Here is a 14,006-nt window from a genome sequence, read left to right as displayed (position 1 = left end):
ACCACCACTGGACAGTCAACCAATCAGTCAATATATGTGACGTACAAAGTTAAATAAAAAAGCTTGCAGAGGTGCATGGGTCTATAATACCTTTGTTTTGCTATTTATTTGGCAGTCGTTTAGAGTCCAGGGGGGTCCCCAAATGATTTTGGGGGGTCCCCAGATGATTAGCTTTATAATGTACAACATTGTTTTCTCACTCAACAGTAAACAAGCCAACATACAGTATAAGTGTATAGAGGGTATCTATCTGCACATTTCTAAAGTTGCAATTTAAGGACTTTTAAGACCTTTTTAATACCTCTAAAATTAAACAAATTGTCAAATATTAGAGGCAGAAACTGTGAAAATAGCAGATCTACATGCTCTCAACGCCTCGCAAGCATGTAGATCTGATATTTTCACAATGGAACAGAGTTAAACTAAATGTAATGCCTCACCTCCTATAATTCCAAGAGCTTGTCAGGATAGGGGGTCCCCCGGTTCAAATACGATTATTCTGTGTGTCGCATGTCAAGGACCCCCAAATATAAATGTATTAGGCCATGGACCCTCGTTTGAAATGATGCTGTGCCAGGTCCAGGGACCCCCCGTACTGAAGGAGAAGATTATTGTTTTCATAATATTCTACAGTTGTCTAGAATGTAGGTGGGGGGATAACAGTGGACACCTGATGAACCTGGTGAAACCTGTGATCTGAAGTCGTTCTTATTCATTCAATTATTCTGCTAACTTCTAGCGGGAGAAATAATAGTGAAATAAATGTATAATGTTCCTCCATTTTTCTGGGGACCCCCTGAAACTCCCTCAAATATGGGTTTCGAGACCCCCACTTTGAGAACCACTGATTTAGATCCACAATTATACAAAGGACTTAATTCAGTTCTGTTGCTTTTTGGGAGGTGGATATAATGCAATTAAGAGAATATGCATTAGCTGAATATACATGTGTGTAGTGTGTATTTTTGTAAGTGGTTGTAGTATATTTCTGCTCTTGCCTGTTATTTCCAAGGTATCTGACGTGTTTTGTATTCCTTTATGATTCAGAGTTAGAACAGCTGCAGCTGAAGATGTCTGACACAATGGAAGAGAAGATTAAGAACTATCGGACGGCTCCGTTCGACGCTCGCTTCCCCAACGTCAACCAGACGCGCAACTGCTACCAGAACTACCTGGGTAATTCACACACACACACACACACACACACACACACACACACACACACACACACACACACACACAACCACCACACCATGATGTGATGGCTGTGTTGTCTTTTTACCTAAATGGTTTATTTATTGTACTTGAGTGTATTTGTCATGTTTTATGTTGAGAACCACAATGGAAATAAGTCCTATAGACTTTTTTTGCGCATCATCCTTTAATTTGATTTAACCAGTACCTTGTGTAAAGTAGGGCTGTGAATCGTCTGCTATCTCACAAATCGATTCGATTCCGATTCTTGGGGTCACGATTCCGATTTTTATCGATTTTTTTCAAAACAAACGATTCTCGATTCAAAACATAGGATTTCAGGATCTACTCCAAGTTTTATCAACTGATAATAATGTAAACACACAAAGGTAAATCCAAGATCCTAAAAAGAAAAAAAAAATTCCGACACCCCTAGTGTAAAGGTTATTGCTTTTTCAAATAAATCTAATCGAATTACCGATATACATTTAACCTGTAAACCTACTTACATTACAGACCTGGAGAATGTTATGTACTGAATGTTTTATACATTATCTTTAGAATAACACAGAATGGGCCTTATGTGATATTGAAGTATTTTTAGGCCTGGCCCATGGATCTTAAGTGCCACAGACATACAGTACTTAGTAAGTTGAAAATAACCCACACAGGTGTTTTATTTTCTCCGTAAGCCAGAATTCAGTGCAAGTCAGCGTCAGCTACTCAATGCTTTGGTCAGTCATCTCATGCGTCACTGATCTAAGCATTGGCAGCGCTCCAAATGCCACATTTACATGTAGTCATTTGGAATACAATTGACTTGCATTGCTGGAGAACTGTCCCATTCATATGTATGAGGTTTGTGTTCCTATTCAGATCATAATTTATCACATACCCAAACAAACTGTATTTACAGTGGATGAATATGTTATGGTTAAAAGACTGAGTTTGCTAGATTTAGGCTGGTTATGCATGGTTAGGACTTGACAATAGTCACAGGTCTATCAGAAATGTATAGCATGTTGTATACTGTGTAGAATATTCCATCTGATCGCAACAGTGGGACTGATACAGACTATATCTATCTACGTGTTTCCCTGTCAGACCGCTTCTGGTTGGCTGCCATGTTTCTCCCTGTGTTGACCCCAACCTGACCTTTTTAGCCAAGCAGGTAAAAACCGCATACCGGTCATTGTCCATTTTCAACTGCCTGGGATTTGCTCTGCTGTGCTTTTTAAAGCTTTGTTTTCTAACTCTGACATTTGCTTTCACTTTTTCTTTGCCTTTAAACTGACATTCTTAATGATGATTCATTAACTCCTGCTGTGCCTCCACCTGGTGATGAACATTTCCATGTCTTTAACAATGTATTTTTCTCATTCATTATTTGTTGATTCTAGCCCTATTCCAACTTTAATGCACACAGAACTGATAGTTTGGTACTTTATTTTGTTGTGTCAACTGTCTGCCTCCGTCTGTACCGATTAACACACTTCCATATTGGTTCATTGTTCTATTTTCATGACAGCCATCTGAAGTGTTTTTAGGAAGGCTAATGCACTCAGGCTTGTCAGTGTTTAATTGAGGTGTACACAGTTAACCACTTAAACCCCAGCATCCGTATTTAATTGTGGGGAAAGCTTTTGCAGAAAATTGCAGATCGACAAGCTCGATCGCAACACGTTGCTCTAATAGCCCTATTATCATTAAAATACTCGTTCTATTGAGTGCCATCCATTCCTCCCATCATGTCACCTTAAAGGACGACTTCACCCATTTTCAACATATTTTCTCTAATCTAATGCTCATGATAAAATGTTACAATGTTTTTCTACTTGGTCTGTGTCTCATAGAAGGGCTGTGGACACTTCAGAAACCTGCCTACCAGTGACATCATAGTTAGCCACATTTTTTATTTAGATTTGTATTAACGTGAGAACAATGGCTTCCATTATAGCTTGCTAACTTTCCAGAAATAGAAAGCCTGCAGTTTCTATTAGCTTGGATTCGCCATCAATGATGTCGCTGGTAGTATAGGCGGGTTTCCGAACTGTCCACAGCCGCCTTCCTATGAGACACATGCCTGAGTAGACAAAAATGGTACCATACTATAATGAGCATTAGTGAGGACCAATTATATGAAGAAAATGGGTGAAGTCGTCCTTTAAGTGTACCAGTAGAGGCAATTAGACTTTATATGACGGTGACCATGAAGTTCTGTGTGCACTTGCTAGAATCACTCTTCCATAATGCTTGGCTTGATTTAGTGTGTGTGTGTGTGTGTGTGTGTGTGTGTGTGTGTGTGTGTGTGTGTGTGTGTGTGTGTGTGTGTGTGTGTGTGTGTGTGTGTGTGTGTGTGTGTGTGTGTGTGTGTGTGTGTGTGTGTGTGTGTGTGTGTGTGTGTGTGTGTGTGTGTGTGTGTGTGTGGGGGGGGGGGGGGGGGGGGGGGTAGAACCATAACATTTCCATTAAAGGTAGGGTAAGTGATATATTTTAAGTAAGTATTGTGTTAAAAGGTTAAAATACTATATTCTGATAGCAATCATTGCTATAGAGTGTTTTTTCAGTAACAGATGTCCCCCTGTCTCTCCAGCTCTTTAATAAACAGAAAATAAATTTTTCGGTAGGTGTCAAAATCTCAGCCAATCAGGAGAAAGTACCAATTTTTAAGCTTAATTTGTATAGTGTTCCAGTTCCAATTTTGTCTGCTCATATCCTAGTGTCATCACTTCCGATTCCACTTGTTTAATCTGTATCCTGATTGAGTTCTCTGTCCTGGTTGGATAAATTTGGAAATGAAACTGAAACTGAAACGAAAATGCATTTTCTGTTTTATAAAGAGCTGGAGAGACAAGGAGACTCCTTTTACTGAACAAACACTCTATAGCAATGAGTACTATCAGAATATAGAGCTATTTAACAATTATTTTAACCAACGCAAATCACTTACCCTACCTTTAATCTCATTTGAAGCACTTATACTGAGTACTTTCCAGCTTTAAAGCCCGTCTATTTGAAGTTGTTTTTTCTGTTTGTTTGTTTTTTCTGTTTGAACTGTCATGCACCACAACACAAGAAGAAGATATCTAATACGTTAATCGATATCTTGTGTTATTAACACTGTAGTTTCATTCTATTCATACTATCTACAATTTTAAGACTTTTGGTTGGCAAGAGGAACTGTGCATTTATTGATTTGTGCTTTTTTCGTGTTCATGCGACTATTGCTTTGTTTGTGTCATTTCATCAAGAATAGTCTCAGAGAGTCATTTCTTGCCTGTTGTAACTCTCAATGAATTGCATGTGTGTTCTCAAAGCTGCAGGTCCAGGGACCCTCAGGGTGCCTTGAGGGGGCTCCCAAATGGACCCTTTTACAGGTCTGTAACTCTGAGAATGTACGGGTCCATTTGGTTCCATTTGTACAATCTCAGAGTTATGGGGCTCCTTGAAATGAGAGAGTTTGACAACCGCTGGGCGTAATGCGTGTGTCTCTGTGTCCTTGCCAGACTTCCACAGATGCAACAAGGCCCTGGCTGCTAAGGGCCAGGACACAGCTCCCTGTGAGTGGTACCAGAGGGTCTACAAGAGCCTCTGTCCCATGAGCTGGGTACGAATGAATCACACTTTACTGTACTTTACGCCCCTTCGCTGTTTGGTTCACTCCTTTCTGTGTTGGATTTCTTCAACTGTATATTGTTAGTAATAATAATAATACATACATTTTATATAGCGCTTTTCAGCGTACTAAGTTGCTTTACAAAACGGCAAAATAAAACAACGTTATTAGGAAATACTATACTATTTATTGTGAGCTGCTGTAAAGCCTCTGGTTCCGCTTATTAAATCATCAGATTTGCAGAATATTAATCTAAATTTGTATTATTATTATTATTACTACTACTACTGCTACTGCTCTTACTCTGAGTGAACAGGTGGGTTGCTGTTCTTTTACACCTGTGGTTCTCAAAGTGATGTCCGGGGACCCCCAGGGGTTCTTGAAGGGGTTCCAAGGGGTCCCTGGCAAAATGAGTTAATATCACTTCACAATCAGTTCAACCACTTTAACCCCATTTTAAACTTTGGCTGTTCAAAAATAGCTGATCTACAAGCTCACAACGCGCCACCATGCGACACGTTGTGAACTTGTAGATCTGCTATTTGTGAAGCTTTTTGAGAAATCTTAAAAAAAATTACACAAATCTTCCCTTCTGGGGGTCCCTGGCACAAAAACTTTTCAGATGGGGCTCCGTCGCCAAATACGTATTATTTTTGGGCCGGGGTCCTTAACATGAAACATGTTTGAGAACCACTGTTTCTACTGAACTCGTTAATGCAACAGTGACGGAACCTTTCCTTCACTGTTCAGACCGCTCTCCCATGCCACGCCCAGCCCACATAAAAAGAGAACATAATTCTCTGCATGGTTACATAGAATGAATAAACAGCTCTGTGTGATCTTCCATCCAGGAAGTTGTTCATTACATTTGGTCTCTGGCAGAAGTCCAACACACAGTACTAATCTCTTTCTCTCTCTCTCTCTCTCTCTCTCTCCTTCGCTCTCTGTCTGTCTGTCTGTCTCAATGCTTTGTTGTCGCTCTCTCATTCTGCTCTACGTTATAATTCTCGCCCTGTACTTTCCTTCCTTCCTTTCTGTCTTTCTCTCATATACAGCGGCAGAAATGGGACGACCAGATTGAGAATGGAAATTTCGCAGGGAAGATCTGAGTCAAACCACCCCCCCCCCCCCCCCTCCATCCAATCCTGCTTCCGTTTGTTTCCTCGTCTCAACATCATAACATGAAGCGTTAACGCTGCTTCTGTACAAAGATAACTTACAGTATAATAAATTATTTAACATAAATTATGCTGTCCTTTGCATTCACTCACTCAGCAGTTTTTTTTCTACAGATTTCTTTCTTTTTTTAAAATCATTTTGCGATGGACCCTTTTTCACTGATGTGTGATAACAAGGTAAACACAGCTGCAGCTAATATTAGTGTGTGTGTGTGTGTGTGTGTGTACGCATATTATGTGTACAAGGTAACCAGCATTGGCCAAACTGTTGACCCTTGTCAGCTTTGTTTGCTGTGATATGACATGTCAGTGAAAAGAGTCCATTGAAATGTAAATGTGTTGCTTTATATTATATCGATATTGTGACGAGACTGGATATAGTCTGGTATTTTTGACATAGTAATATCATGATGATATGACCTAATGTGTTGTCTTTTCCTGATATTAATCACTTATGCTCTTTATTATACTTTCAAAAGGTTGAAGAAATAATAAAATAAGACTGATAATATCGTCACAATATGATATCCCAATATCGGTATTCAGTCAAAAATGGACATATGGACAAAAAAATGATTTTGTCCATATGGCCCCGCCCTAGTTGCTCATTCTGCTTCCAAGAAAGACTCTAAAAACACATGTTATGGCTTTATATGGTTCTATGGTCCCTTTTCACAGCGGACAGTTTGGCATGTAGATGTAAACAGAGCTGAAGGTAGTAACTGGGTGTGTGTTTTTTTTTTCATTTGGGACGCGTTTGTGTTTCACTGTTCCAGCATGCACCATGGTCCTCTCTGGCGTGCGTGCTGCGCTGTCCGTTCCATCTCCCCGTTCCCCATCCCCCCGGGACATGACCAACTAACCGAATAACCATACATCCTCCCTCTGATGGCACAGCTGTCACACGCAGTGTTGGTGGACAAAGTACTCCACCCTAGTACTTGAGTAGAAATATAAAGTGAAAGTTTATACTCAATGTATTCAAGAGTACAACATTAAAAATATATATATATTTTTTAAATCATTACATTGCTATATTGAAATTTTCCAAAACAAATTCAAATAATTTCCAGAATAAAAAAAAAAATCATAATGCATAATGCACTTTTTTCCCTTTCTATAAATATATTTGTCTTTGAAATATAGTGCAGTGAAAGTCATAAGTAGCCAAAAATACAAATACTCAAGTAAAGTACAGATACTGCACTATACTCAGACATTCACACAAGTAACAGTACTCAAGTAAATGTACTTTGTTACTGTCCACCGCTGCAACTAACCGAATAGTAATACTGTACTGTATATCCTCCCTGTGACGACACAGCTGTCACGTCACGGGTGGTGTTCATAGAGCAGAGAGCATCTCATCTCCATAATCCTTTTCTTTCATCCCTTGTGGGGGACATCCGGGGTATTTCGTCAGAGGGAAACGTGCGTCTCTTGGCTCGTGCCCCCGTCCCTATTCTTTTATCTTCAGTGACGTCACACCCTAGAACACCGTTTCCCAAACAGTGGGTCGGGACCCATGCTTGGCTCGCGGACTAATTTTCATGGGTCGCGAGTACAAATCCCCCTTTTTTTTTCCATTTCCTACATTAGAAAAAATTAAATTAAAATTAAAATTAAAATTAAAAGTTTAAACAAAACAAAATCACAACTTTTCATCGATTAAAATTAAAACAATTCCAACATTTTACAAAATGATTTAATAAATAAAATCAAAAAATCTAATAATTCCCATAAATAATAATAAATAAATATAACGTCTAAGAAGTAGTGAAAATAGCAGATCCACAAGCTCGCAACACGGCGCGCAAATTATGCATTGTGAGCTTGTAGATCTGCTATTTGGGTCCCGGGCAAAGGTCTAATTTCTATTTGAGCTCAAAATGTTTGGGAACCAGTGCCTAGAGCATGCAAGTAGGGGAAGGGGAATCGATGTCACATGTGTGTTGGAGGTGCAAACAAAGGTGCTTCTTGCATGTATTTGGCTTTTTGTAGCTTGTGAGCTTGAAAAAATAATATTTGGAGTTCCCTCTTGATTTTTCAGGTTACACTTAGCCATAGTTTTGCTTTAGGACCGAAAAATATATCACTGTATACGATCTGTCTCACAACCTCATTCCTGACACCTGTGTTATTTTGCACCTACTCGACCATGCTGCCAAATACCTGTATGTGTGTCTGTAAGTATATGAACCACAGCGTTTATGTGTGCCAGCATCAGGTTAACTATACAGGAATTGTACATGACTGGTACACAGTGACACATGAATGAAACACACCCAGAATGAATGTTATTACCTCCAAGCTGTGTTTACCATCTGTTACACAAAAGTCTAATGTCTGCTGTGAAAAAGGGTCCTTTGGCCTGAGGGCGCGGGGGGGGGGGTCAACTCCTTTTATCAGAGCCCTTCTGCTACCATTGTCTTGCATTGTGTCCTTCCCAGCTGCCCTATTGTGTCTGTAATGCAAAGAGAGAAGGGCTGGCAGGATACAGTATACAGTGTATTTGATGAATTAAGGGGGCATGAATGAAACTCTAGGCTGATTTTGTAGTTTGTTTTCCAGTTCATATTAAAAAGTACAGCAGATTAAAAACATAGTAACTAGTAAGCAACACCGCTGCGGCTGCACCAAAACAAATTAATAATGATTTTCATCAGTTGTGTCCAGAGAAAAGGGCATGCCAATGTGCAAAGCATGATAGACAGTATTGACACGCCTAAAACCTACAGTAACTCACCCATTATAAATTGTTTTAGCTGCAGCTGTGTTGCTTAATGTCACGGTGTACTATAAGGTCAGTGTTATGCAGCATCGTTTTACCCTGCTGTAGTTTTTAACCTGAAGTGGAAAACAAACTACAAACCCAGCCTAGGGTTTCATGACCCTTTAAGTTACTAATCACAATCTTTTAATGTGCATGGAGACTTTTTATTATGCATATCTTGTACTTCTTATATCTTATACACGATGACTGCACTGGTGTTTGCTATAGGATATGAAGTACGTATTTCTTGTATTTGTCTTTTTAAAGTAGAGTATAGTATTATAGGATATATGTTGTATTGTATGATGTTTGTTCTTCCTGCATTGTCTGTTTTGTCCTTTTAAAATGCTGACCCTGGGATCTGCGCTCCAAGAGTTCCTGCATTTGTGAAAAAAGTCTCTTATCTTATATTTCAACATTATATTTCACTCATTTTGTTTCCAACTGACTAAATGCAGTCAAGTTTACTTATAGATGATGCATGGTCATTTGTTTATATTGTGTATCCCTGAGGCTTGATCAGCTGACTTTTGATGCTGTTTATGTGTCACGAGCTAATCACGAGCGCTGGGAAACTGCAGAGTGAGACAATAGTTGATACCCATGCCCGTCGGTAATGATCTACCTGCTTATAATAATTAACACTGAGGCTATCCTCAGTGTTAATGTATCTATATCGATGTATACAAATTGAACCAAATGACCCTTACTGGTCCATTTGGTTCCATTTGTACACTCTTTGAGATAAATGAACACTGATGATTTTATTGTATGAAGTATTTTATTACATTGTATGCATTTATGAAGTAAAGTTGCACCAACAAAACATAGGCTATATGTGGAAAAGTAAAAAATCAATCAAATCTGCATAATTGATTTGTTTAGTCTTAAAGGGACAGACGTAATTAGAGCATCATCCCGGTTATCCTCTCACGAGGGAGCGCGTGATGATGATCCCGTTGCCAGGGCAGCAGCGGGTTGCATCAGCAGCATCCAGCTCCTCGGGTAGCCTACTCTCAAGGTCGCTGGCGAAAGGCATTGTGGGGAGGCGAGGAAAAGAAGGAAGAGCAGCGCCGACGTTCCCATTGCCCGGGAGGATGGTCGCGATTTGATTGGCTAGTTGGTTGTCAGGGGAGACAAACGACTCTGGACAGCGGATATGCTGATAAAAGGTTAAACATAGAGGCTATAGCCTAAATAAAATACATAATGGTGGCTAATGTTTTATTTATGTTTTTTTCTGCTGGGTTAATTAGGCTCTTTAACTTGTTTAATAAAACGAGCTCCTTCAGCTATATTAGGCATAATACTATTTAGGGGTTTACATAACCTCTCCAACCATGTGCTTAACTTTCCTTGAATGTGTGAATCTGACACATTCACAACTCTATAGCCTTGGATCAAGACTATAGATGTATTTAATCGATTTTGTCAGACTCGATAAAATACATCTATGATAGATAGATAGTGTTGATCCAAGGCTATCACAGCTCAATCGTCTGTGTAGGGAGTAGAGAGTATAGGCTATGTTGCAACTTTGAACAATGTTGCCATCAGCCAGTGGTGTAAAAAAAATTACCACTTCAGCCCTATACATTTCGGCAAATTTGAAAATAGCCGATCTACAAGCTCATAATGCATTGATGCGACACGTTGTGAGCTTGTAGATCTGCTATTTTCAAAATATTTGTATACATTTTATTTTTTCAGGGAGGATTTTTTTTTTTTGAAAACTTTTCAAATGGGACATTCTGCATAATGAGTACCACTTTTACTTTTGGTATGTTGATGCCAATATGTACTATCTATACTTTTAATCAAGTACATTTTGAATTCCGGACTTTTACTTGTAACAGAGTATTTCTACATTGCAGTACTTATACTTTTACTTAAGAAAAGAAATTGAGTACTTTTTCCACCTCTGGTTATATGTTGCAACTTTGAACAATGTTGTCATCAGCATCAGTTGCCTAACCCCAGTCTCTCTGGGCTATGGGATCTAGAGAGTCGCACGCGGGCCGGAGGGCACGCGTTGGGGCTGTGCCAGCCAGCTATAGGACCACTCTGGCGTGCGTGCGGCTCCGTCCGTCCTCCCTTTACCCCATCCCATCCCCAACTAAACGAATATCGTTGTATATGTATCCTCCCTCTGACGACACAGTCAAGCGCACACACACACAGCTGTCACGGGGTCGTATTGACGGCGAGGAGCGCGTCTCATCTCATCTCGAGCATCCTCGACTTTCATTCGTTGGGGGGGAGATTTCGTCAAAGGCCCCCCTACTCTACATATTATAAGGACTGATCACGGAGCCTCACGGTTGTAACGGTTTAGAGATAAAGGTTGTAACGGTCAGATAACGGTCGTTGTCGCGTTGATGCCAGCAGCAGCATCGCGGGACGTGGAGGACACCGTCCATCCTTGGTCACGACAGGTGAATAATAGCTAATATATTCGAACGACTACATTTAATCGCTTTGATGATTTATCATGATGTCACCGTCACGCGGATGTGGGACGTTGAGAAACGGAGCTAATAAAACATTGATGGATATGGAGGGACGTTATAAAGATGGATCGTGTGAGCCGTGACTGCATAGTGCATACATGTAGACTACTTTAGTCTTAAGATCTGCCATTTTCGCTATTTTTGACCATTTTTGTCTAGTCTATTAAACACCTACCCAACAATGGTTAGGCTACTTGTCTTAACCAACAGCTCAGTAAAAGCGAGAGAATTTATAAGGCTAAACCGCGCTGAATAACTGGCTGAATAATCTTACATTTTCCCACGGGAGTTATAGAATAAAAGTTAACATTTGAAACGTGATTTCAGTCATTCCGATTTTTAAGAGGCTTTGCATGTTATGTGTGTAAAGTGTAGAAGTGAACAGTGTGTACTGTGTGTAGGTTGCATGCTGCAAGTACCAAGGACAGCGCCTTAAACGGCTCGTTCCTTTTTCCCACAGGCTTGAACCCAGCTGGGCGGGGTCTGCACACTGTGCCACCACCTGAGGATCTCTTCTCTTCTTTTTCTTCTTGTGGAGTATATTTACTAAGACCCTTTCTCTCTGCTGTTGGGATCAGTCCATTTGGACAAAATGGAGGAACAGGCAAGTACCGTGGTGGTGACTGACCCACATCCATAGTCTCAGAATAGATATGCTGTGTACCTGTTTTTAGTGCCCTCAGGCCCTGATGTTTTTGGCTTTTCTATAGGCTATGTTAAAAAAGCAAATTATTGTTCAAGCAATTCATGTACAGTATTTCGAGATAAATAAGTAAAAACGTCCCTGACACCTGCATTACTGTATCTGTATAGAAAAGATAAAACATTAGTGGTCAGAATTATTCATCATAATATTGATAATATATATATATTTTTTTGCTATAATAATATGCATAAAAGCAGAGAACTGCATGGGTGAATAAGTGCCATAGTTATGAGTCATGATGATGAATGCTGTGTGGCTTTATGAGCAATGCAGATGTGTGTGTGTGTGTGTGTGTGTGTGTGTGTGTGTGTGTGTGTGTGTGTGTGTGTGTGTGTGTGTGTGTGTGTGTGTGTGTGTGTGTGTGTGTGTGTGTGTGTGTGTGTGTGTGTGTGTGTTTGTGCGTGCATGCGCGCATGTGTGTGTGTGTGTGTGTGTGTGTGTGTGTGTGTGTGTGTGTGTGTGTGTGTGTGTGTGTGTGTGTGTGTGTGTGTTGAGAAAGTTTGTTCTATCAACTTTCACTAATGTTTTCATAGTTATATTTGACTAATCACTCATCATGTCTTGTAGAATGTGATTGTATGAATGTTTCTATGGGTTGATCTTTTATGTATTAGACTGTATTGGATGTGTGCTATTAGTTTGTTAAAGGAGTAGTTCACCACAAAAATGACTTATTTCCAATCAATTATACATCCCATGAAGCATTGAATGCATGGAGATTTTTTTGTTTTTGTCGCAATCCTAAGCCAATATAATAATAAGAACCTAATGTATCCGGTAGGAGACACAAAGGAGACTCTTTGTGTCTCCTACCGGATACATTAGGCTCTTTATTATTATCATCAAATTACTGGCTTAGGATTGCGACAAAAACTACAAGATCGCCATGAATTCAATGCTTCATGGGGTGTGTAATTGATAAGAAATAAGTCACTTTTGGGGTTAAAGAGGTGGTGCCATGGCTTTGCACTTTTTCTGTTTTTCATGTGTCTATGAGGTTGATAGAACTTCATTAAGCCCCCTGGTGGTGTTTTGTGGTGTTTTATGTCTTCTCTGACTATTTTGAGTTTCTACCTGGAGGCTGAAACCCTGAGGGTCAAACGTGCCAATAGAAAAACAGCGCTTTAGTGACATAGTAAAAACATACCCTCCCCCTCATTATCATAACACAACAGGTGTGGGCATGAGGAGGAGGAGGAGGAGGAGGGACTAGGACAGGTGGGTGGTGCTAAGGTGGTGGAGGAGGTGCTAAGGTGAGAACCAGGTATACTTAATGAACTGGAGGCGTGTCCACATAAAAACATAATTTTAACAATTTCTGTACACTTTTTTTAAACAAATCTTCCTCCTAGTATAACCATAATACCTGATGATTATGTTTTAGGGGGGGAAAAAATCACAATGGTATTGTGTCAAAGTCAACCGTTGGACGTAAAATCTTTCTTCCGATTCAACTAAACACAAATTAAGAGATAGAATTAATGTCAGTTCCCAATGTACACTCTCTGTGCTGATGTGTGTTATGAAATATAGGCTTATGATAAACCAACACATTCTCACAGATTGGCGTCCGTTATTGCCGCTCTGTCATTTTCAATCCCTAATGCGTCACTAGGACTACAAAAACGTATAGGCACACATTGGAGCTTCAAATACTACTCAAATAAAACATGTATAGCTGCCTTGGTGGCTTACCTGGTAACAGTGCTTGACTAGAAGCCTTATCCTCCTGTGATCAAATCCTACTGAGGAAATAACTTCTTTTTAAAACACATCCTTGTTTGGTTAACATCATTGGCTTCTGGAGAAACTACATTCCTTAGTTGCTCGTCACTTCAGATTTGCATGCAAGGGGAGGGAACAGTCCATTATTAAACATCTCTATAGGGGATTCCTTTTGTGTGTGTCCTTGGCTTGAGTACTTGCGATATACTGCATATCTATACAGATTATCTCCAAGTTTTAACTTTTTGTGTTTTTTCATAAACCTGATCATCATACTACAGCGTCACACAAAAAGCATCAAAAG

General features: G+C 39.8%; 1 protein-coding gene across 1 annotated transcript; it reads left to right on the top strand.

The window, feature by feature from the left end:
• Nucleotides 1-1,070: 1,070 nt before the first annotated feature.
• Nucleotides 1,071-5,919, top strand: LOC308095366 (cytochrome c oxidase subunit 6B1-like; the record flags this gene model as incomplete). Its single annotated transcript, XM_080442418.1, has 3 exons — nt 1,071-1,176; nt 4,701-4,801; nt 5,866-5,919. The coding sequence occupies 3 exons, from the start codon at nt 1,071-1,073 to the stop codon at nt 5,917-5,919; spliced, it is 261 nt and encodes an 86-aa protein (XP_080298544.1).
• Nucleotides 5,920-14,006: the final 8,087 nt, after the last annotated feature.

This window comes from Gymnoscopelus braueri, assembly GCF_963280865.1.
Source record: "Gymnoscopelus braueri genome assembly, chromosome: 11".
Taxonomy (NCBI): Eukaryota; Metazoa; Chordata; class Actinopteri; order Myctophiformes; family Myctophidae; genus Gymnoscopelus; species Gymnoscopelus braueri.
Note: the sequence above shows the minus strand (reverse complement) of the source record. Positions and strands in the feature narration are given on the sequence as shown.